This window comes from Tursiops truncatus, chromosome 7 (genome assembly GCF_011762595.2).
Source record: "Tursiops truncatus isolate mTurTru1 chromosome 7, mTurTru1.mat.Y, whole genome shotgun sequence".
Classification (NCBI taxonomy): domain Eukaryota; kingdom Metazoa; phylum Chordata; class Mammalia; order Artiodactyla; family Delphinidae; genus Tursiops; species Tursiops truncatus.
Window position 1 is genome coordinate 38,330,934 of NC_047040.1, and position 22,892 is coordinate 38,353,825.

Here is a 22,892-nt window from a genome sequence, read left to right on the forward strand (position 1 = left end):
CCAAAATCTGCAAAAGCAGTTCTAACAGGGAAGTTTCTAGCAATAAAATCTTACCTTAGGAAACAAGAAAAATCACATATAAACAACCTAACCTTACACCTAAAGCAACTAGAGAAAGAACAAACAAAACCCAAAGTTAGTAGAAGGAAAAAAATTATAAAGATCAGAGAGGAAAGAAATGAAATAGAGACAAAGAAAACAACACAAAAGATCAATGAAACTAAAAGCTGGTTCTTTGAGAAGATAAACAAAATTGATAAACCTTTAGCCAGACTCATCGAGAAAAAGAGGGAGAGGGCTCAAATCAGTAAAATTAGATACGAAAAAGGAGAAGTTACAACAATCACCATAGAAATACAAAGGATCATAAGAGACTGCTACAAGCAACTATATGCCAATAAAATAGAAAACCTAGAAAAAATGGACAAGTTCTTAGAAAAATATAATCTCCCAAGACTGAACCAGAAAGATATAGAAAATATGAACAGGCCAACCACAAGCACTGAAATTAAAACTGTGCTTTATAAACTCCCAACAAACAGAAGTCCAGGACCAGATGGCTTCACAGGCGACTTCTTTCAAACGTTTAGAGAAGTGTTAACACTTATCCTTCTGAAACTATTCCAAAACACTGCAGAGGAGGGAACACTCCCAAACTCATTCTATGAGGCCACCATCACCCTGATACCAAAACCAGACAAAGATACCACAAAAAAGGAAAATTACAGGCCAATATCATTGATGAACACAGATGCAAAAATCCTCAACAAAATACTAGCAAACCAAATCCAACAATACATTAAAAGGATCATACACTACGATCAAGTGGAATTTATCCCAGGAATGCAAGGATTTTTCAGTATCTACAAATTAATCAGTGTGATACACCACATCAACAAATTGAAGAATAAAAACCATATGATCCTCTCAATAGATGCAGAAAAAGCTTTTGACAAAATTCAACACCCATTTATGATAAAAACTCTACAGAAAGTGGGCATAGAGAGAACCTACCTCAACATAATAAAGGCTGTATATGACAAACCTACAGCTAACGTCATACTCAACTGTGAATAGCTGAAAGCACCTCCCCTAAGATCAGGAACAAGACAAGGATGTCCACTCTCACCACTTTCATTCAACACAGTTTTGGAAGTCCTAGTCATGGCAATCAGAGAAGAAAAAGAAATAAAGGAACCCAAACTGGAAAAGAAGAAGTAAAACTGTCACTGTTTGCAGGTGACATGATACTATACATAGAAAATCCTAAAGATGCTACCAGAAAACTACTAGAGCTCATCAATGAATTCAGTCAAGTTTCAGGATACAAAATTAATACACAGAAATCTGTTGCATTTCTATACACTAACAATGAGAGATCAGAAGGAGAAATTAAGGAAACAATCCCAATTACCATCGTATTAAAAGAATAAAACACCTAGGAATAAACTTACCTAAGGAAGCAAAAGACCATTATTCTGAAAACTGTAAGATGCTGATGAAAGAAATCAAAGATGACACAGATGGAAAGATATACCATGTTCTTGGATTGGAAGAATCAACATTGTCAAAATGACTATACTACCCAAGACAATCTACAGATTCGATGAAATCCCTACCAAATTACCAATGGCATTTTTCACAGAACTAGAACAAAAAATCTTAAAATCTGTATGGAGACACAAAAGACCCTGAATAGCCAAAGAACTCTTGAGAAAGAAAAATGAAGCTGGAGGAATCAGGCTCCCTGATTTCAGACCATACTACAAAGCTAGATAATCAAAACAGTATCATACTGGCACAAAAACGGAAATATAATTCAATGGAACAGGATAGAAAGCCCAGAAATAAACCACACACCTATCATCAATTAATCTGCAATAAAGGAGGCAAGACTATACAATGGAGGAAACACAGCCTCTTCAATAAGTGGCGCTGGGAAAACTGTATAGCTACATGTAAAAGAATGAAATCAGAACACTCCCTAACACCATACAGAAAAATAAACTCAAAAAGGATTAAAGACCTAAATGTAATACTGGACACTATAAAACTCTTAGAGGAAAACATAGGAAAAACACTCTTTGACATAAACCACAGCAAGATCTTTTTTGACCCACCTCCTAGAGTACTGAAAATAAAAACAAAAATAAACAAATGGGACCAAATTAAACTCAAAAGCTTTTGAACAGCAAAAGAAACCATAAACAAAATGAAGACAACCCACAGAATGGGAGAAAATATTTGTAAACAATGCAACCGACAAGGGATTAGTCTTCAAAACATACAAACAGCTCATGTGGCTCAATACCAAAAAAACGACCCAATCAAAAAATGGGCAGAAGACCTAAATAGACATTTCTCCAAAGAAGACATACAGATCGCCAAGAGGTACACGAAAAGATGCTCAACACTGTTAATTATTAGAGAAATGCAACTCAAAACTACAATGAAATATCTCCTCACACCAGTCAGAATGGCCATTATCAAAAAGTCTACAAACAATAAATGCTGAAGAGGGTGTGGAGAAAAGGGAACCCTCCTACACTGCTGGTGGAAATGTAAATTGGTGCAGCCGCTGTGGAGAACAATATGGAGGTTCCTTAAAAAACTAAAATTAGAACTACTATATGATCTAGCAATCCCACTCGTGGGCACATATCCGGAAAAAAACATGGTTTGACAGGATACATGCACCCCAATGTTCATTGCAGCGCTGTCTACAAGAGCCAAGACATGGAAGCAACCTAAATGTCCATCGACAGAGGAGTGGATAAAGAAGATGTGGTACATATATATAATGGAATATTATTCAGTCATTGAAAAGAATGAAATAATGCCATTTTCAGCAACATGGATGGACCTGGAGATTATTATACTAAGTGAAGTAAGTCAGACAGAGAAAGACAAATATCATGATATCGCTTATATGTGGAATGTAAAAAAAAAAAAAAAGATACAAATGAACTTATTTACAAAACAGAAACAGACTTAGAGAATGATCTTACAGTTATGGGGGGAAGGGTGGGGGAGGGGATGGATTGGGAGTTTGGGACTGACATGTACACACTGTTATATTTAAAATAGATAACCAACAAGGACCTACGGTATAGCACAGGAAACTGCTCAATATTCTGTAATAACCTAAATGGAAAAAGAATTTGAAAAAGAATAGGTACATGTATAACTCAATCACTTTGCTGTACACCTGAAACTAACACAACATTGTTAATCAACTATACTCCAATATAAAAACAAAACAAAACAAAAAGGTGTAAGTCTTTGTGACCTTGGATTAGGCAACAGTTTCTCAGATGTGACACTTAAAGCATAGGCAACCAAAGAATAAATTGATAAACTGGACTTTATAAAAATCAAAAACTTTAAAAAGAACCCACAGAATGGGAGAAAAATATCTGCAAGTCACATATCTGATAAGGGTCTACCATCCAAAATATATAAAGAACTCTTACAACTCAACAATTAAAAGACATTAAATAACCCACTTTAAAAATTGGTAAAGGATCTGAGTAGACAGCTCTCCAAAGAAGATATACAAATGGCCAATAAACACATAATAAGATGCTAAACATTATTAGCCATTAAGGAAATGCAAATCAAAACCAAAATGAGGTACCACTTTCACACTTACTAGGATGGCTATTATCAAAAAACAAAAAATAGGGCCTTCCCTGATGATGCAGTGGTTAAGAATCTGCCTGCTGATGCAGGGGACATGGGCTCGAGCCCTGGTCCAGGAAGATCTCACATGCCACGGAGCAACTGGGCCCGTGCGCCACAACTACTGAGCCTGCGCTCTAGATCCCACGTGCCACAACTACTAAAGCCTGCAAGCCTAGAGCCCGCGCTCCACAACAAGGGAGGCCACTGCAATGAGAAGCCCGCGCACCACAAGGAAGAGTAGCCCCCGCACGATGCAACTAGAGAGAGCCCACGTGCAGCAACAAAGACCCAACACAGCCAAAAATAAAATAAATTAAATAAATAAATAAATAACGTGTTGGTGAGGATGTGGAGAAACTGGAGCCCTTGTACACTGCTGGTGGGAAGAAAAAGTGGTTCAGCACCGTGGAAAACAGTCTGGCGGTTCTTCAGAAAGTTAAACATAAAATTACCATATGACCCTGCAATTCCACTCATAGCTATATATCTCAAAGATATGAAAACAGGTACTTACAAATACACATACAAGTGTTTATAGCAGCACTAATCACAACAGCCAAAAGGCAGAAACAATGCAAACATCCATCAACAGATAAACAGATAAAGAAATTGTGGTATGTGTGTGTGTACATATATATACGTGTGTGTGTGCGTGTATACACACACACATACGTATATTGGGTTGGCCAAAAAATTCGTTTGGGTTTTCTATAAGATCTTACCAAAAACCCAAACGAACTTTTTAGCCAACTCAACACACAAACACACACAAAATGAATATTACTCAACCATAAAAAGGAATGAAGTACTGATACAAAAACATGGATGACCCTCAAAAACATTATGCTAAGAAGCCACATACAAAAGATCACATATTGTATGATTATCTTCATATGAAATATCCATAATAGGTAAATCCACAGAGACAGAACGCAGAGTGGCTGTCAGGGGCTGGGGGAAGGAGGGAATAAGGAGTGATTGCTTAATGGGTATGGGGTTTCCTTTTCGGGTATTGAAATGTTTTGGAACTAGACAGAGGTGGTGGTTGCAAAATATTGTGAATATTGTACTAAATGCCACTGAACTGTTCACTTTTAAATGGTTGATTTTATAGTGTGTGAATTTCACCTCAGTTAAAAAAAAGAACCGCAATGAGATACTTCACACCTACTAGGATGGGTGTAATTTTTTTTTAAGTTTTTTTAAACAAGTTTAGGTGAGGACGTAGATAATGGAATGCTCATACATTGCTAGTGGGATTGTAAAATGGTGCAACTACCTTACTTGTAAAACAGTTTGGCAGTTTCTCAAAATGATAAACAGAGTTATCACATGACCCAGTAGTTTTGTTCCTGGAGAACTGAAAACATATGCTCACAAAAAGAATTGTACACAAATGTTCATAGCATTATTCTTAATAGCCAAAAAATGGAAACGGCTTAAATGTCTATCAACTGATGAATGGATAAATGAAGTGTGTTATATTCATGCAATATTATTCAGCCATAAAAGAAATGAAGTACTTATATACACTACAATATGGACAAACTTTGAAATCATCATGCTAGGAAGCCAGACCCAAAAGGCCACATACTGTTTGATTCTATTTACATGACGTGTCCAGAACTGACAAATCCATTGAGGTAGAAAGTAGAACAGTAGTTGCCAGAGGTGGGCAGGGGTAAATAGGGAGTGACTCCTAATGGGTACTAGGTTTCTTTTTAGGATGATAAAAAAGGTTCTAGAATAAGATAGTAGTGGTATTTGTGCAAACTTGTGAATATACTAAGAAATCACTAACTTGTATATTTGAAGAAGGTGAATTTATGGTATATTAATTATATCTCAATAATAAAAGGTACTGAAACAATCAGATGATCCACCTAAAAATAAATGAACCTTGGACTACATCTTGCATGATATACAAAAATTAACTTGAAGTGGATCATACACCTAATATTGAACAAAAAAGTTCTAGAGAACAAAGGAGAAAATCTATGTAAACTTAGATTAGGCAAAAATTTCTTAGCTACAACACAAAAAGTATCATCCATAAAATTTGAAAAATTGATAAACTGGACTTAATCAAAATATAAAACTTCTGCTCTTTAAAAGAGCATGAAAAGGCATAATATAGAAGAAAAGTAGGTAAAGCACATATAAAATTTGTTTATATACAAATAGTAATAACTATTACATGAGAAATAATATGACACTATTTTTAAAGCTCTGAAAAATAAATTATAAGAAAACAAACAACTGAATTAAAAATGGTTAAAAGATTTGAAGAGACACTTTAAGTTGCTGATGGCAAATAAGCAGATGAAAAGGTACTCAATATTACTAGTCACTGGAGAAAAGCAAAGTACACCACAATGACATACCCCTACACACCAATCAGAATGGCTGAAACTAAAAGAACTGACAATGCCAAGTGCTCGTGAGAGTGCAGAGAAACTGGAACTCATATATTCCTGGTAGGAATGCAAGATGGCACACAACCTTTGGAAGACAGTTGAACATATATTTACTGTAGGATCTAGAAGTCCAATTCCTGATATGTATCCAAGAGAAATAAAAATACATGTTCACATATGAATATTTATACAGGTTTTTTCATAACTGCCAACATCTGGAAACAACCCAAATGTTCTTCAATTGGCAAATGGGTAAAGAAACTGTGATATAACAGAACATAAACTACTGATACATACAGTAACATGCATGAATCTCAAATCTCAAATGTTTTATACTAAATAAAAGAAGCCAGACTTATAATGTTACATATTGTATGATACCATTTATATGATATTCTGGAAAAGATATAACTACAGGGATAGAAAAACAGATCCGTGGTTGCCAGGGGATGGGGATGGAGGAAGAGGCTGACTACTAAAAGGCACAAGGGAACTTTCCGGGGTGATAGAAATGTTCTATATTTCGATTGTTGTGGTGGTGGTTACATGATTGTGTTTGTCAAAGCTCACAGAACTGTACGGTAAAAAAAGGGTGAATTTCACTCTAATTTATAACTCAATAAGCCTGACTTTAAGAAAACATAGCTTTACAATGAGTACACATGTAAAAAATATCAAGTTAGGCCAAAAAACGGAACTCTGTAGAAGCTCTGTCATTTGGCTTAATAGAACCTCTCTAACGAGCAAGTATCTTTCAGCCCCATGTACACTTAGTCTACATTAAAACAAATGAAATCAGACAAGCAAAATAATAATACCATGTTTTAATCACAAATAGCATTTGCCTTAGCCATGAAATATTCACTAGCATTTTAAAGCTAAAAGTATTAATGAACTTAATAGTATCCACCAAATTCCCAAATTTTAAAAAACATATTTGAGGCCACATTGACACCAGCAAAGTCCTTCCACAGGAAGTCAGCTTTATTTAAAAGATTTTTTGGGTGGACTGTTTTCAAATCACTAGATATGAGTGACTAAACCACAGAAGGTACCTGCCAGCTTAGTGAACTGTCTTTGAGCTCCAGCTCAGAATTTAGCTTTTCTTCTCTCCCCAGTTCTTAAACTAAAAGTTCACATATATGGTACTAAGAATGCTATTTAGTTGAGTCAAGAAACAGTCAAGGCTTGATGACTATATCCGACACCTGTTGCTGGGTTTATTGAATGGGGATGGGCTGATAGTCCTTGATGCTCCAGATATATTCTCTAGATGATAGTGATACATAATCTTTACCCTCTTCAAATTTTGAAATGCAAAGAGCAATGTCTTATAGATTTTTTTTGTTTGAATAAGGATTGTATTTGTTTCTCTGGCCATTCTACCTTCATAGAACCCAGAAAGGGGTATCTCACAAATAAAGTGGCAAGTGCTAACAAGTTAGGAAGCTTAAATTAGTTTTTTTTAAAAAAAAACAAAAAACAAACAAAGAAAAACACCAGCATCGTCAGCAATCATCCCTTTGCAGCCCACAGGCCCATTAGCTCACTCTCAGGGGACTCCCTGGCTAAGCTACTCAGTGAACACTAGGGTCCGAGGCAGTGATGACTCACTGGCAAACACGAGATGCTCAACAAGCAAACATTCCCCAGACGCAGCCTTATGCTGAAGTGACTGGAGTGCTCCAAGTGCATCCAGCTTCGTGGCTTCTCTATTTCCCCCATGTTTTGGTATTCAACAAAATAACCCATCTCCTCATTAAGATAAGCTGATACAGGAGGCAGCAATACAGAAGGAATTAAATATAATGTCATAACAACAAATAAAATGTGGAATACCTTGCTTTTAGCTAATTCCTTTTCCAAGTTGCATTTTTCTTCTGCTATTTCTTTCTCGGTTTTATTAACCTGCCCAAGAGAAGGGAAAAAAAGAAATGGGTCATTTTAAAAACAGCCGACAGGCTCTACTATAGCAGATACACCCTGCATGTCAATTAATACCTACACTGCAGAGATAGCACATCCACTCAGAAAAGGGGCCACTCGGGGAGTCTCTGAGGCAGAGCAGACTTCACAAATAGCCCTGAAATTAGAGAGACACGTCTACATGTCAGACTCTTCTGGTTCTTTCCTAACTAGGAAGACAGGGCTGTTTCCCCTTACATTGTTTCCGCTACACTGTCCCACTCCTACTGGGAAAATCGAGTTTTAAATCTGACTCCTTAACTAACATGAGGATGTGTGAATGGTTAGTTAACATTCACTCATGCTATATAAGGGTAACTATTTGGCACAGTGCGCTCACATGCTAAAAGACACAGATTAGCCACCCAAAGATCTCTTTCATGGGCAACTCAGACAAACTGCATCTAGGTTGTATTTCTTGTCTTTTGCACTTACAATAAAATTTTAAAACAAGATTACCACCACAACCAGGAGGTAACATAAATCTGCCTCTACCTACCTCTCTCTGAAGTCCTTCTTTCTCCTCTAGCAGAGAGGTCTTCTCTTGTATTGATGCTTCCAGTTCACTTCGCAATCTTGCAATAGTTGATTCTAGCAGCTCTTTTTGTACAGCTGCCCTCTTCTCAGCATCCTGTGCTTTCTGGATACACTGGTTATACTCAAGGATTAAATGGTCCCTGCAGGAAGAGAACAAGGAGATATGAAAGCTGAACGAGAGTTCTTCTTTAACAGAAAGACTAAATGTTCTTACAGAACATATCTCCTGCCTGAGAGCAGTTACCGAAATGTTCTAACAAAACTAGTTGCTTTAGGGCAGTCTTTATTTTTGTGACTGGCCCAGCAAATGCAGAATTAAACATTTTCATTAAAGATAAGAAATACAAATGCAAAAACAAAAGATGCAAAAGTTGCCCACAGTTTACTTACAGATGCATTTGGAGTTGTGTTTTCTCATTCTGAACAGTCTGTAGCTCATTTGTGATACTGGCATGGGCTGCATCCAGCAGTAAGTTTTGTTCTTGAAATGTCTGTGTCATCATTTTCTGTTCTTCCTGAGTGTTAGAAGCAATATTAAAAGTTGAGATGCCAGAAGTCATTTGATAGGGTATCACTCTAAACAACTGATCAAAGATACTGATACTTACAAAAGACAAATTTAATTTATATAAATAAAACTCCTTTTTAAAAGAATTTATCTTAATGTCCAGCTTGCTCTTTGTACCTACCCTGACCTGACCACAATTCTATCATTTTATAGCTCTTCTAGCCAATAATCAAGATGCATTATTTATCCAGCTTGCTGCAAAATTTATAAAACTCCTAACATGAACAAATTTTTAGATACCATGTATAAAATAGACAACGGATAGGAACATACTGTATAGCACAGGGAACTCTACCTAATGCACTGTGGTAACCTAAATGGGAGGGAAGTCCAAGAGGGAGGGGATATCTGTATGTGTATGGCTGATTCATTTTGTTGTGCAGTGGAGGCTGACACAACATTGTAAAGAAACCATACTCCAAAAAAGATTTTTTAAAAACTATATTAAGTATATTTTGGTACTTCAAAATTTCAACATGATACTATATTTTAAAAAGTAAAACAATATCAACGTATATAAAGTGAAATGATCGCTCCACCTCTATCTCCCCCACATCTCTTCCAAATAATTCCATTCTCCAGGGAAAATCATGTTTCATAGTTTAGTGTAAATTCTTTTGACAGTATCTGAAATTGCACTCAGATACTGCTACAGCAAAAGTCTATAACTGTTTTGCACAATTTTCTCTGGCTTACTATTTTCAATTATCAAAACAGCATTTTTATGCACACCTCCTCTACCTACAATTTATAAAGCTTTTGTAAATATAGTACATATTAATAATTATATTTGTAAACATATTTTAAAACACTTCTTTTTGAACAATATTTGATTGCAAGGTAAACCTTCACACCTTCATACTTGGTAAAATGGGATCTCACTTGTGTCACATTCCAAAGTATTAAAATGTTTGTGAAAGTGTTACATACATAAGTCACATTATTCAGTCTACTAAATTGTAAGTTCCATGAAAGTAGGGACTTGTCTTGTTCACTGCCATAATTCTATCTAGATCTAGCGACATACTTGCATGAGATAAACACTAAATGCTTGCTGAATAAAAAATACTTATTGAGTACCTGTTATGTGCAAAACACGCTTAGCCCTATGGGTAATAACAAAGATATGTAAGACAATGTCCTAGGAATGTAGTACAGGAAATGAGCCAGGCACATAAACTACTACTATAGGATGCAGAACAAGAGAAGCAACATAACATAAATGATTAAAAACACTGAGTCTGGAGTCAAATCTAGATTTAAATGTGGCTCCACCCTATACTAGCTGGGTGATTTTGGGCAAGTTGATTAACTTCTCTAAATCTTATTTTTATTATCTGTAAAACAAGGATGACAAATATCCCTTTACGTAACTGCTAGGATTAAAGAAGGTAATATATGTAAAATCCTTAGCACAATGCTTGGTATGTAGTAAGTATGCTCAAAAAAAAAAAAAAAAAGAGAGAGCCTTATTATTACAGCCTGTTTAGTGTCCTAGAAGTAGAAATTAAAAGACAAAACTGATTCTTTCTGATTGGTGTGATCACGCTTCTGGGTGAAAGTGAGTCTCAAAGAATGAACACAATCTCAAACAGTTGAAAATGAAGTAAAGACCATTCTCAGCAGAGGGAATGGCATAAGCAAAATGGGAAAGCACAGGTCTTTGGGGAAAAGGTAAATACTTTAGGGTCAGTCATAAGTATTCTCCATGATTCTATCAATACTGGGACAGGTAATTACTTTTCCTAAAGTAATGATATTTGAGAAGAAACCATTAAGAAAGCATTGAGTGTAAGGCCAAATGACCCCTCTGATGAAAACAGAAAACAATTAAAAAATAAAATAATTCAAAAAATCCTTGAAACTAATTGCTAAAATATTTTATGTATCCAGTTGGCTATTTGTATTTCCTAATCTCTTAGCCAAGGAGGCTTCCTGATGACTCTACCAGAAATTAACTAGTGTTAAAAATGAATACCTGCAGAATGGCTTGGTGGTCAGCAATGATTCTGGTATTTTCCATTCTAACAGTCTGAAGCATTCTGTTCAGCTCTGAACACTTTCTAGTCAGTTGGTCATTCAAAACCTAAGACAACATATACAGCAAATCACAGATCTCTCCAATAAATAAGTCTTTTTACTTACGTATCATCATTTTTAACAATGGCATAGTATTTCACCATACATGTGAACCTAATTTATTTAACCTAATCCCAATTGATATTTCACTAGATTATAAAATACTTTCAAATATTTGCAGTCATCATCCTAAACAACTGTAAATTAAAAGGGGAAATTTGTTGATACAGTGGAACAACTGAAGCATTTGGCAGTTTACCAGTCTTCCATTCTTCATAATTTTGAATGCTGGTCAATTACAGCAAGACATCTACAGAATGGAATTTACAATGTAGATGCATGGCCAATGTTTCATTCTCAAAACTGGATGATGAGCTTTCAGAATTGTTTAGCTGATAACAAAATATCTAAGCTCCTTCATCACCAATTACAGTATTCAAAAAAGCAAAATACAGATCACTGTGCCATTTCACAAGATTAACCTTCCAAAATAAAACAAAAATCTTTTCTGTAACACATCTATCATACATGTAGTTAGTTTATAATTCTCTTGCCCTTTTGGTATTTTGAAATTTGTATTCCTGTGGAAAATATTTATCTTAATTCTCAGTTATTTTTGCAAAGTATATTTGGTAAGGATCTTATGTTTTAATGTATAAACTCTTTAAGGATGGGGCAAATAACTCTGAAGGGTTAATAGAAAAAACACTCAAAAAAACAGTAACAAGAAAGGAGAGATAAAGATTATCTGGACAGCATCATAAGTGGGACAGCATCATAAGACAGAAATACATTCATGGGCATTTTAAAGTTATAACCAGATGCACAAACTACTTATCAAGGAATACTTGGAGGTAAGACAGAGGAGAACTCTTGCTCCTTGAAAAGAAATAGCTAATTTTCTTTACAGCTAGATTGCTGGGCTCAAATTCCAACTGTGTCACTTACTAGCTATATATATATATTTTTTTTTAAATTTATTTTTGGCTGTGTTGGGTCTTCTTTGTTGCATGCTGGTTTTCTCTAGTTGCAGTGAGCAGGGGCTACTCTTCATTGCAGTGCGTGGGCCTCTCATTGCGGTGGCTTCTCTTGTTGCAGAGCACGGGCTCTAGGCTCAAGGGCTTCAGTAGTTGTGGCTTGCAGGCTCTAGAGAGCAGGCTCGGTAGCTGTGGCACATGGGCTTAGCTGCTCTGCAGCATGTGGGATCCTCTCGGACCAGGGCTTGAACCCTGTTCCTTGCATTGGCAGGCGGATTCTTAACCACTGTGCCACCAGGGAAGCCCTAGCTATATTATTAAACCTCTCTGTATATCAACTTTCTTATCTTTAAAATGGGAATAATAATAGTTCTAAAGAAGTGCTATTGAGAGGATTACAATTTGTTAGTAACATAAAGTGCTTAGAATTGTGCCATGACTGTAGTATGGATTCAGTGAATGTTAACTATCATTTATAGTAAGAGTAGTAGTAACTGTTATTATTTTATGAAAGATCACATTTTGTATTTTCTTTATCATAAAGAGAGCATAACAACACTATGATCCTAACATTGAAATAATCAAATTGTACTAACAAAAAATTCTTTTAAACGATCGATACTATTTCTTTGGGCCCTATGAGAAATAACTCAGTTGCTTGCATATGTGGTGACTCCTCTCCATGTACATGCATATACAGAAAACATCAGCTGAATTTGGGAACCACTATCCCACATAAAATGATTACACATAACTCCAAAATCAGCAAGTATTTATTAGGTTCCTACTGTGCTTTGCCATAGAAGATACAAAGAAAGTATAAGATAGCCCTTGGCATTGAACTGCTTAGAGTTTCATAGGGGGAAATAAAAGGCATATATTTAGTGAGTAAATTAGAAAGCAAACAACGCAAAGTTTAAACTAGTGCATGTTTTAGCAGTATATCTCAAATACCTACGTATCATAGGAATTTAGAGGGTGAAATGGGAAATGTAGTTAATTTGATGATGTTTCACAAATGAAGTAAACCTTATGGAAATAAAAATTTTGGATGATGGCAATGGTATGAATTCATGCAACCAGAATTAATCTTGGTTCTTGGTTCTTTAACTGAACAAAATTAACATCTAAACACTAGAGAAATGGGAAGATTTACCTGTGCTTTTTCTGATGCTTCATGAAGGGATATTATTTCAGACCTCAAATATGCATTTTCTTCATGTTCCTTGTTGAAAGACATCTGTATATTCTACAGGAAAAAAAATAAAAAAGAATTTCTCTTTTTCTACATGTAAAAGCTATTAACATGTATCTCTATCAAAATACCTGTTCTGTATTGTGGCTAGTACCAGTTCAAGTTCTAATATACATAGATAAGTGTCTTATAAAGGATTTTTTAAAATCTTGATATATGCAACTCCCAAACTTCTCTTAACTTATAAATTATTTATCAAAACTATTTATTAAAAATATTCTCATACTGGGACTCCAATTAGAAAGAATTTGCCTAAAAACAAACCTTGATATTTACCTAGTATCCTTATGTCAAAAAAATTCTACTAAGATGAAATATTTTTAGTTTATGTTACATACACATTTCTTCCTATTAGCAGCATGAGCTTATTATTTCAAAGAAACACATGCAAGGATCTTTTAAAATTATAAGTAGGGGAAGAGATTTTCATCAAAGAATACCTGAGGGTGGAGCAGAAGCAAGCACCTTTGTTCTGTGAAAAAAAATGTTCTCTTTGAGATGAGGGAAAGGCGATAGGGATGTGAGTTGTGGGCTGGGTTTTACCTAATAGGTACTTAGTCAAATGGGGAAGAACAAAGTCTAAGTCCTCTCCCTTCAGAGAGAGAACCACTTTTCTAGCTTTCCAGAAGAAGCATCTCAAGAAAAGTTAGCATCATATAACATCTACACCATGAGATTGATTTAGAAATGTCTTGATATAAAAGTAGTAACATTTATTCTATTTTTTATTTTTTATTGTGGTAAAATACACATAACAAAATTTATCATTTTAACCATTTTTAAGTCTTTTTAATGAAATGTCTTTTTTATTGAAGTATAGTTGATTTACAATATTGCGTTAGCTTCAGGTGTACAGCACAGCGATTCAGTTATATATAATAATAATATTAATATTATATACAAATATAATTATATTATTATATAATTACATATAATAATATGTATTCTTTTTCAGATTCTTTTCCCCTGTAGGGGAAAGGGGCGGGGAAGGATAAATTAGGAGGTTGGGATTAACATATACACACTACTATATATAAAACAGATAACCAGCAAGGGCCTACTGTATAGCACTATACTCATTTTAACTATTTCTAAGAGTAAGTTCACTTAAAACTATTTAAGTGTTAAGTGTTAAATTCAGTGGTAGTAAGTACCTACATTCATGTTGTTGATAAGCCATCACCAAAAATAGTTACTATTTCTTACATTTCATAAAAAAAGCTTCACAACAATTCATTTGCAATAGGTATAAAATGCAAATAAGTCTCATTAGTTTTGCCAATTCACCTTTTTTCAAACTATAATAATCTGCATGAAATACTTCCTAATACCCAGTTGACAACAGTTCTGTATATACACTCATTTACACTGAAACTTTTTTTAATAAAGATTTTAGGAGAATCAGAAGGACTGTAAACCAACACGAGTGAGGAAATACTATTTAGTGAAGAGATGAAAGAAAACCTCTGTACTCAAAATCTCCCTTATTTTCTTCAACCAACTTGGAAATGAGGTCATCTCTAGAAACTAAAAACAAAAAAAGTCCACATAACTATGATGATAACTTACAACTACATTGAAATCACATGGTATTTTCCCTGAGAAACTTTGATTTAAAAAAAATTTGTTTTAGTCTGTATTTTGCAGAAATAAGGAGAACGCAAGTATTTCTATCATATTTTTATAGACTGGAAACTAAATCCTGAAATTATCAAGAAACTAGTCCACAGTCACGTACAATGGTAAATGAGGTCACATTTTACTCAATGCACAGATGATGACGAGTCTGAGGGATTTCAAGACAGAGAGGCACACAGTCAAAAAGATCAAAAGGCCTTTTGTTAGATTACTCTGACCAAGGCTCAATAAAGACAGGGAGATCAGTTTAGTAGCTGTTGCAGTAACCCAAGTGTAAAACAATGAGAGCTGGCTCTGAGGTAATGATGCAGAAGGAAAAGACTTGTGAAAAGCAAGCAGGGAGAACTGTCAGGACTTGGTGACTGACCGGTGGGGTAAAGGCAGTAGATGAGTCAAGGAAAATATCTAGTGTACAGACCTGGACAGTGGGGTTGGTTGGTGGATTCTAACAGGGAATTCAGGGCAAGGAGCAGGTTTGGAGGATATAATAAGTAAAAATGACTGCAACACTTAAGCTTTCATCATGTGTTTTGAGGTATCTGCAAAGCATCTAAATATAGATGATTAGTTGGCAGTAAAATACCATCTGGAGCTCAGGAGGATGATTTGGTGTGGGAAAAAAAAAGATTTGAAACCACTCAGAGTACGTATATACAGTGAAAATAAAACCAAAGGCAGAAATAGGAGAACAGTTTGGCACTGTATACTAGTAGCCAAGAGATATAAACTTTTCTGAGGTTAATGTTTGGCTTCATAAAAAATTCATAAAGATCTATTAGTTTTGTTTCACTTAAAAATTGTAAAGCCAGAAAATTATAAAACACATAAAAACCCATTTTATTTATGATATACTCAGAAAAACTGTACTTCTTGAAAATGAGTCCAAGACTCGTTTTAAATAAATTCTAATTTAACATATATGAAGGATCAAAAAGATAAACTACATGATCTATTTTGAAAATTCCACTAATCAAAGAAAGACTAAAAGGGGAATGTTTATCCTACTTCGGAGAACAATTTAATCACTTTAATTAATGTGTGTGTAATACACACACATATACACACATATATATATAATGTTATTGCTAATAAATAAAATAAACAATTATTAATAAATAAGTACACTTTAAAATTCATTGAAGCAAATAGCTAAAGGCATTCCTTTGATTAATCTAGTTAGAATAACTAGTTGTACCTTAAAGTAATAAAATTGCATGCATGTAAAGCATCTATTATTCAATATGAAGCATATAGCTGGTATTCAGACAGGCTTCCTTTTTAAATGTTAATTTGAATTACTGTTATTCTAATCTCAATGTTTTTAATGGTCTTCCATATATTCTTACAAAATTCCAAAATAAAGCATTAATCCATTAAGAAAGTCATATTTTAAAAAAATCACTTAATCAGAAGGACAACTAATATAATAGAAAGAGCTGTGTTTTAGTCCCAGCTATTCTGTTTACTGTGGGTCCTTCACTATAGATCTTTTTATCCTTTTGTAGAATGGCGTATATTTTCTTATCTTTCTCACAAGTTTGCTGTAAGGCTCAAATGGGATAATGTGGTAGTACAATAAAATGTAACGTATTTTTGTAGGCATGCCATCACAGGAAGGCAGAAAATTATTTAGGGGCATTATCAGTGGGAACTTCACAGAATAATTCATTACTCAACAACTATATGGAAAAAGAATACTTTCTGCTAAAAGCAATAAGTAAAAGCATTGAATGGATTACCCTTTATGTTTTTTTTTCTTTAATTTTCATTTCCCTTTTGGTATTCCCTGTCCTCATTACAGCCACAGAGCAGGGAAGCCACAGTGGCAAGAACATTGGGTTTGGAGTTAGAAGATCTAGGTTGAGCCTCACCTCACCATTTATTCATTTTGTAACTTTAGGAATTACAGATCGTTTTGTGTATTACATGAGATAATGTACGTGAAAGCCCTGTGTAAATCATGAAGTGTTATTCATGCGTAAAGCACTGCACTGGAACTCTGTGTGATCTCTATAGTGAGATCTACCTGAAAACTGCTGTTACAATTATATATTAACAAACAGTAGTCTGATAAGGGCTGTTGGCTGGAAGAAGCATGTCTCTGAGCGACCTGGGATCAAGTCTAGACACTTCCATTTCCTAGCTCTGTCACCTTTTAGGACTCTTTTTTTTAAAAACAGATGGTTTTTTCCTCCTCAAACGAGTAGTTAATCTAACCTCTCTTTATGGTACCTTACAACTAGCCATTTCTACAAATACAAGTTGACCACAATAGGTTGATAACCTGAAGAATGGAGAGTTTGACATGATAAATCATTAGAATCAGTAGGAGAGCAAGGATTAATGACCTCATTTCCTTATTAGCATTCTATTATCCAATATTCAATCTAGATTTATAGAAGCCAAATGTTCCCAAGTCCACAGTTAAATAAACCTGAAAAAAATCCACATAAGTTTACAATTAAGATGGTCAAATTCTATTTTATTACCAACATTCTCTGTCTTTCTCAGTGCCACAGATAAAAAGGAAATCAGCAACTTTTTACATTCAGGTCTGTGGGAAATACCAGTAACACTGGCCACTTCGAGAATTTGGAATCTTAAAGAGTTTTCACATGAAATCTCAAAAAACTAACAAAAGTGTAATTTCTAGCATCTGTTTTCATACCTAGATCAGACTTGAGCTGTGAGGTAGTGGTCTCCAACTCCCCTTTCTGTTGTCGCTCCTGTGCCAGTAGTTCTTGGTTGGTCTGAATAGAAATGCGTTAGGGCAATGCAGTTTTGCTGCAAAATTTGCACCTGAAATCGTATAAGAAAAACTCCTTTTCTGTAAGGTAAAGATTTCTACTAAGCTAACTTATAGCACAGGCGTAAGGCAGATTTTTCTGATCTTAATGTTCCTGGAGGAAGAAGCGGTGTTTATGTGTTACAGTTAAAGATCTCAACAGAGTGCAGTGTCTTACAGCAGTGCTGTCCAGAAGAACTTTCCGTGCACTCTTCAACAGTGTCTTACAGCAGTGTCTTACAGCAGTGCTGTCCAGGAGAACTTTCTGTGCACTCTTCAATAGCACTCAAAATGTGGCCAGAGTGAGTGAGGAATTGAATCTTTAATTTTGTTTAATTTTAACAAATAAAATTAATTTTTATTTAAATAGCCACATGTGGCTAGTGCCTACTATATTCGCACTCTAAAGTATAGTAATAAAGGATCATTTGCAAATTCTTTAAGTAGAAACCTCTTTATAATTCCATTGTGAAGGACAGCACTCATTAAAATAATAAAAATTATGTAATCTAATAATAGGTATTATGATTTGAAACTACTAATTGCCTTGGTACTTAGAATTTAAAATATTCTAAATTACATATAGATATTTCAAATAACAACTTTGATGAAAGCAAAAATATTATGCTAAAATAAATAATGAGCCTTGAAAACAGCAATGTAAACACATTCCTGATTATTTGACTTATTCCTTGCTTCAAATGTCAGCTCAGTTTAATCTTTCTTTTCTATGCACATCATATACAATACATATAACATGAGACTAGGTCAGTGCCTTCTAAAATCAATTCTTATAACAGAGATTATATGGTGTAGAGGGAAGGATTCCCTCCCAGGAACTAAGAGTTCACTTCTGTAAAGCCTGAGACAAAATAACCTCTCTGTCCTTAGCTCCCTCATTCATAAATTAAGAGCGCTGGACTAAATGGTGTCTGAGTCCTTTCTTATTTTGCACTAAAATTTTAAAAATTGTAGTAAGAATGTTAATAAAGGAATACTAAAGAAAAGAATTTAGGGCTTCCCTAGTGGCACAGTGGTTGAGTCCGCCTGCCGATGCAGGGGACATGGGTTCGTGCCCCGGTCCGGGAAGATCCCACATGCTGCGGAGCGGCTGGGCCCGTGAGCCATGGCCGCTGAGCCTGCGCGTCTGGAGCCTGTGCTCCGCAACAGGAGAGGCCACAGCAGTGAGAGGCCCACGAACCACAAAAAAAAAAAAAAAAAAAAAAAAAAAAAAGAGAAGAATTTAATAAATCTAGAGGAAATAAGCAAAACTACAGGTTTGTAGGTAAAACATTAGCTTTTCCCTTTTGGTTTCACTTTCCCAACATAAACAAGGAGAGAAAATCTCTCTACCTGTTTCCGTTCCACCTCCACTGTTGATCCCATTTCTTGTATTTTGAGTAGCATGGCTGATCCAGGTTTCTCAACAGATTCCCTTAGGTGCTTCTCTTGAGACAGTTGTCTCCTTAGCTATAGAGCAACACTGCAGTTAGGCAAGACCAAGGGAACTTCATAGCAGTTTAACAAAGATCAAAGTCACCATGAAAAGTTTACCAGACATGCCAACTCACCCCCATTCTTCGTTCATTTATGATTACTCAGAAACATGCTTTTGTTTCTCCCTAACGGATAACCTTCTAGGAAATGCAGAGTCAAATTTGTTACCCTCATCTTCCTACTGTGTTAAGTCTGTTTTCCAAACTGTGGGTCAAGACGCATTAGTAAGTTGCAAGAAGCACTTGAAAAAGGCGGGGGAGAAAAGAATAGAAAGAAAATATCAGAGCACATAGCAAGTGGTAAGGAAGGGTAAGTACTGCTTCATGAAATGTTTGTGTATATGCATGTATGTATGGTGTTGCAGTGTAAAATATGTCTTACAATGTATTGCTGTCAAGTTTGAAAAACACTAATATGTCTTAGTATATGTATTTTCTGTATTTCTCTATTTTCTAACTTTATTTTTTAACTCTTTATTTTCCTGTATTGTGATTTATTCACATATATATATATATATATATTTATCCCATATTGGAACTTAAAGATCAAAACAAATAATGAAGTAGTTGTCAAGCAGCAGACAAAAACAACACTCAAGAATTTGGGTACACTGACCTTATTTCTATCAATAAATGACTATAAAATGAGTCAGATAAAGATAAAAAGAAGGTTAAGAGTCTCTTTTATCATGAAGTAAAGAAATCCTTTCTAATTTAAATGGGAACTGAAAAATGCTGTTCCTTTTATGAAGTGACGTTAAATTGAAAGAATTTCTTTTTTAATTTATTTACTTATTTATTTATTTTTGGCTGCGTTGGGTCTTCGTTGCTGCGCGTGGGCTTTTTCTAGTTGCGGTGAGTGGGGGCTATTCTTCATTGCAGTGCACGGGTTTCTTGCTGTGGTGGCTTCTCTTGTTGTGGAGCACGGGCTCTAGGTGAGCGGGCTTCAGTAGTTGTAGCGCACGGGCTTAGTTGCTCCACAGCATGTGGGATCTTCCCGGACCAGGGCTTGAACCCATGTCCCCTGCATTGGCAGGTGGATTCTTAACCACTGCACCATGAGGGAAGTTCCAGAAATTCTATTTTTAAACCCCAGTAAACATGATGTAAGAGTACACTTTATAACTCTTCTCTACATTGTACATATGTACTTTATGTGTTTTCTTGAAGGATGATATATTTAACAATTTCAGAAGTTTTTAAAAAGTGAAATGAGATGAAAAATATGTTGACATGAAATAGTTACAAGATAGCCCGTTTTGGAAATGTTCTATGATTTTCTTAACCATACACCTAACACTGAACATTTGGATATTTCCAGTGTTTTGCTATTCTAAATACTGTTCTGCTGAACATGCTTGTGAATAAATCTTTCATTGAATTTCTGATTATTTCCTTGGGATAAATCCTACAAAAGGAATCACTAGGTTAAAGGTATAAACATTTTTTAGACTTTTGATACATTTTGTAATTCTCCTTCCAATTTTACCTTATCAGTAGTATTTGAATAAATATCATCAGCACTACAGATTATCACTTTCTTAAATCTTTGCTAATAAATGAAAACAACCCCTTAATATTTTTTTCATTTCTTTGGTTCCTAGTGAGATTAAACATTTTCTAATATGGTTATTAGTTCTTTATATATTTTCTGAACTGTTCTTATCCTTTGCCCTCTGTTTTTTTTAGTCAATTTAAGTTCTTTAAAAGGGAAGATTATTAACTGTCTAGTTTTGTTATATTTCATTAGTTTTGTTTTATACATGTATAAGATTTTAATTTTTATATGGTCAAACTTATCGAGCTTTTTATAATCTTGTTCCTTCTTTTCAAGATTAGAAATTCCTTCCTTATCCAATAATCAGTTAAATATTAATAATAGAATCTTATTTAAGAATGAGCTATAGTTTTTGCTTTGGGCTATATTTTTCAGATTTTAGTATCAGATTATAATCACTTTATAATTTAGAGTAGCATAATATACTTTTCTAAACTCTACATCGAATTATATAGTATAATTTGCTCAAGATATAATTTAAGTGCCTTATAAAGGGAATCTTTATTTGATAATTATACTACTAAGATATTCATCCCTAAAGCATTATGAAGGGCTATCAGTTAATCTATTTCATGTTCATCAGAACCAGATTTTATATATATATATATATATATATATATATATATATATTTATCTCTTAGAAAGATATATACTGCATTTACTTTATCTCTGTATAGTCCTTTATTATGGGCTGAATTGCATCCCTCTGAAATCCATATGTTGAAGGCCTAAACCCCAGTATCTCAAAATATGACTGTGTTTGGAGATAGGGCCTTTAAAGAGTTGTTTAAGTTATGAGGCCACTGGGGTGGGCCCTAATCCAACATGACTGTTGTCCTTATAAGAAGAAATTTGTACACAAAGAGACACCAGGGATGTGTACACAGAGAAAAGACCATGTGAGGACACAGAAAAAAGACAGCCATCTGCAAGCCAAGGAGAAAGGACTCAGGAAAAAACCAAACCTGCTGATGATATCTTGATCTTGAACTTTTCACCTCCAGAATGGTGACACATAAATTTCTGTTGTTTAAGCCACCAGTCTGTGGTACTTTGTTATGGCAGCCCCAGCAGACTAACACATCCTTCCTGCTTCACATACCCTCAAAATGTCCCTATTTGACTAGCACAGTCCTTCTTCAGGTCCTTGACAAGTTCAATAAAAATTCAATATTTTACTACAGCACCAAGAATTAAGACTTCCCCAATAAAAAAATAATGTTAAGTGGCAATCCAAAGGATAGTCTTTTCAACAAATGGTGCTGGAACAACTAGACATACACATACACAAACTCACCCAAAGAATCTAGATACAGACCTCACACCTTTCACAAAAAATAATTCAAAACCTAAATGTAAAATGCAAAGCTATAAAACTTCTAAAACATAACATAGAAAAATCTAGGTGACCTTGGGTTTGACAATGATATTTTATTAATAGATATAATACCAAAAGTACAATCCATGAAAAAAATGGATAAGTTGTACTTCATTAAAATTAAAAGCGTCTGGGGCTTCCCTGGTGGCGCAGTGGTTGAGAGTCCACCTGCCGAGGCAGGGGACACGGGTTCATGCCCCAGTCCGGGAAGATTCCACATGCCGCGGAGCGGCTGGGCCCATGAGCCATGGCTGCTGAGGCTGCGCGTCTGGAGCCTGTGCTCTGCAACGGAAGAGGCCACAGCAGTGAGAGGCCCGCGTACCGCAAAAAAAAAAAAAAAAAAAAAAAATTAAAAGCGTCTGCTCTGCAAAAGACACTGTTAAGAGAATGAAAAGATAAGCTACAGATTGGGAGAAAATATTTGTAAAACACAAACTGGATAAAGGATTGGTATCCAAAATATAAAAAGAACTCTAAAAACTCAACAATAAGAAAAAAACCCAGCTGCAAAGTGGGCAAATGATCTAAGATACCTCACGAAAGAAGATAGACAGA

At 35.0% G+C, this 22,892-nt stretch overlaps 1 protein-coding gene across 7 annotated transcripts in view; it reads right to left on the reverse strand.

Annotated features, from left to right (window-relative positions):
- Nucleotides 1-22,892, reverse strand: part of CCDC150 (coiled-coil domain containing 150) — a 92,565-nt gene that overhangs the window by 65,492 nt on the left and 4,181 nt on the right. For 2 of the 7 annotated variants that reach the window (XM_033859924.2, XM_073807447.1), the window contains 6 exons: nt 19,259-19,375; nt 13,384-13,476; nt 11,150-11,257; nt 8,994-9,118; nt 8,566-8,743; nt 7,941-8,009 (listed from right to left, as the gene is read on the reverse strand). In XM_033859924.2, the coding sequence (XP_033715815.1) occupies nt 7,941-8,009; nt 8,566-8,743; nt 8,994-9,118; nt 11,150-11,257; nt 13,384-13,476; nt 19,259-19,375 (690 nt within the window). Of the gene's footprint in view, nt 1-7,940; nt 8,010-8,565; nt 8,744-8,993; nt 9,119-11,149; nt 11,258-13,383; nt 13,477-17,788; nt 17,920-19,258; nt 19,376-22,892 lie in introns of those variants that run through there. The other 5 variants (XM_033859932.2, XM_033859930.2, XM_073807450.1 and 2 more) reach the window with 5 other exon arrangements.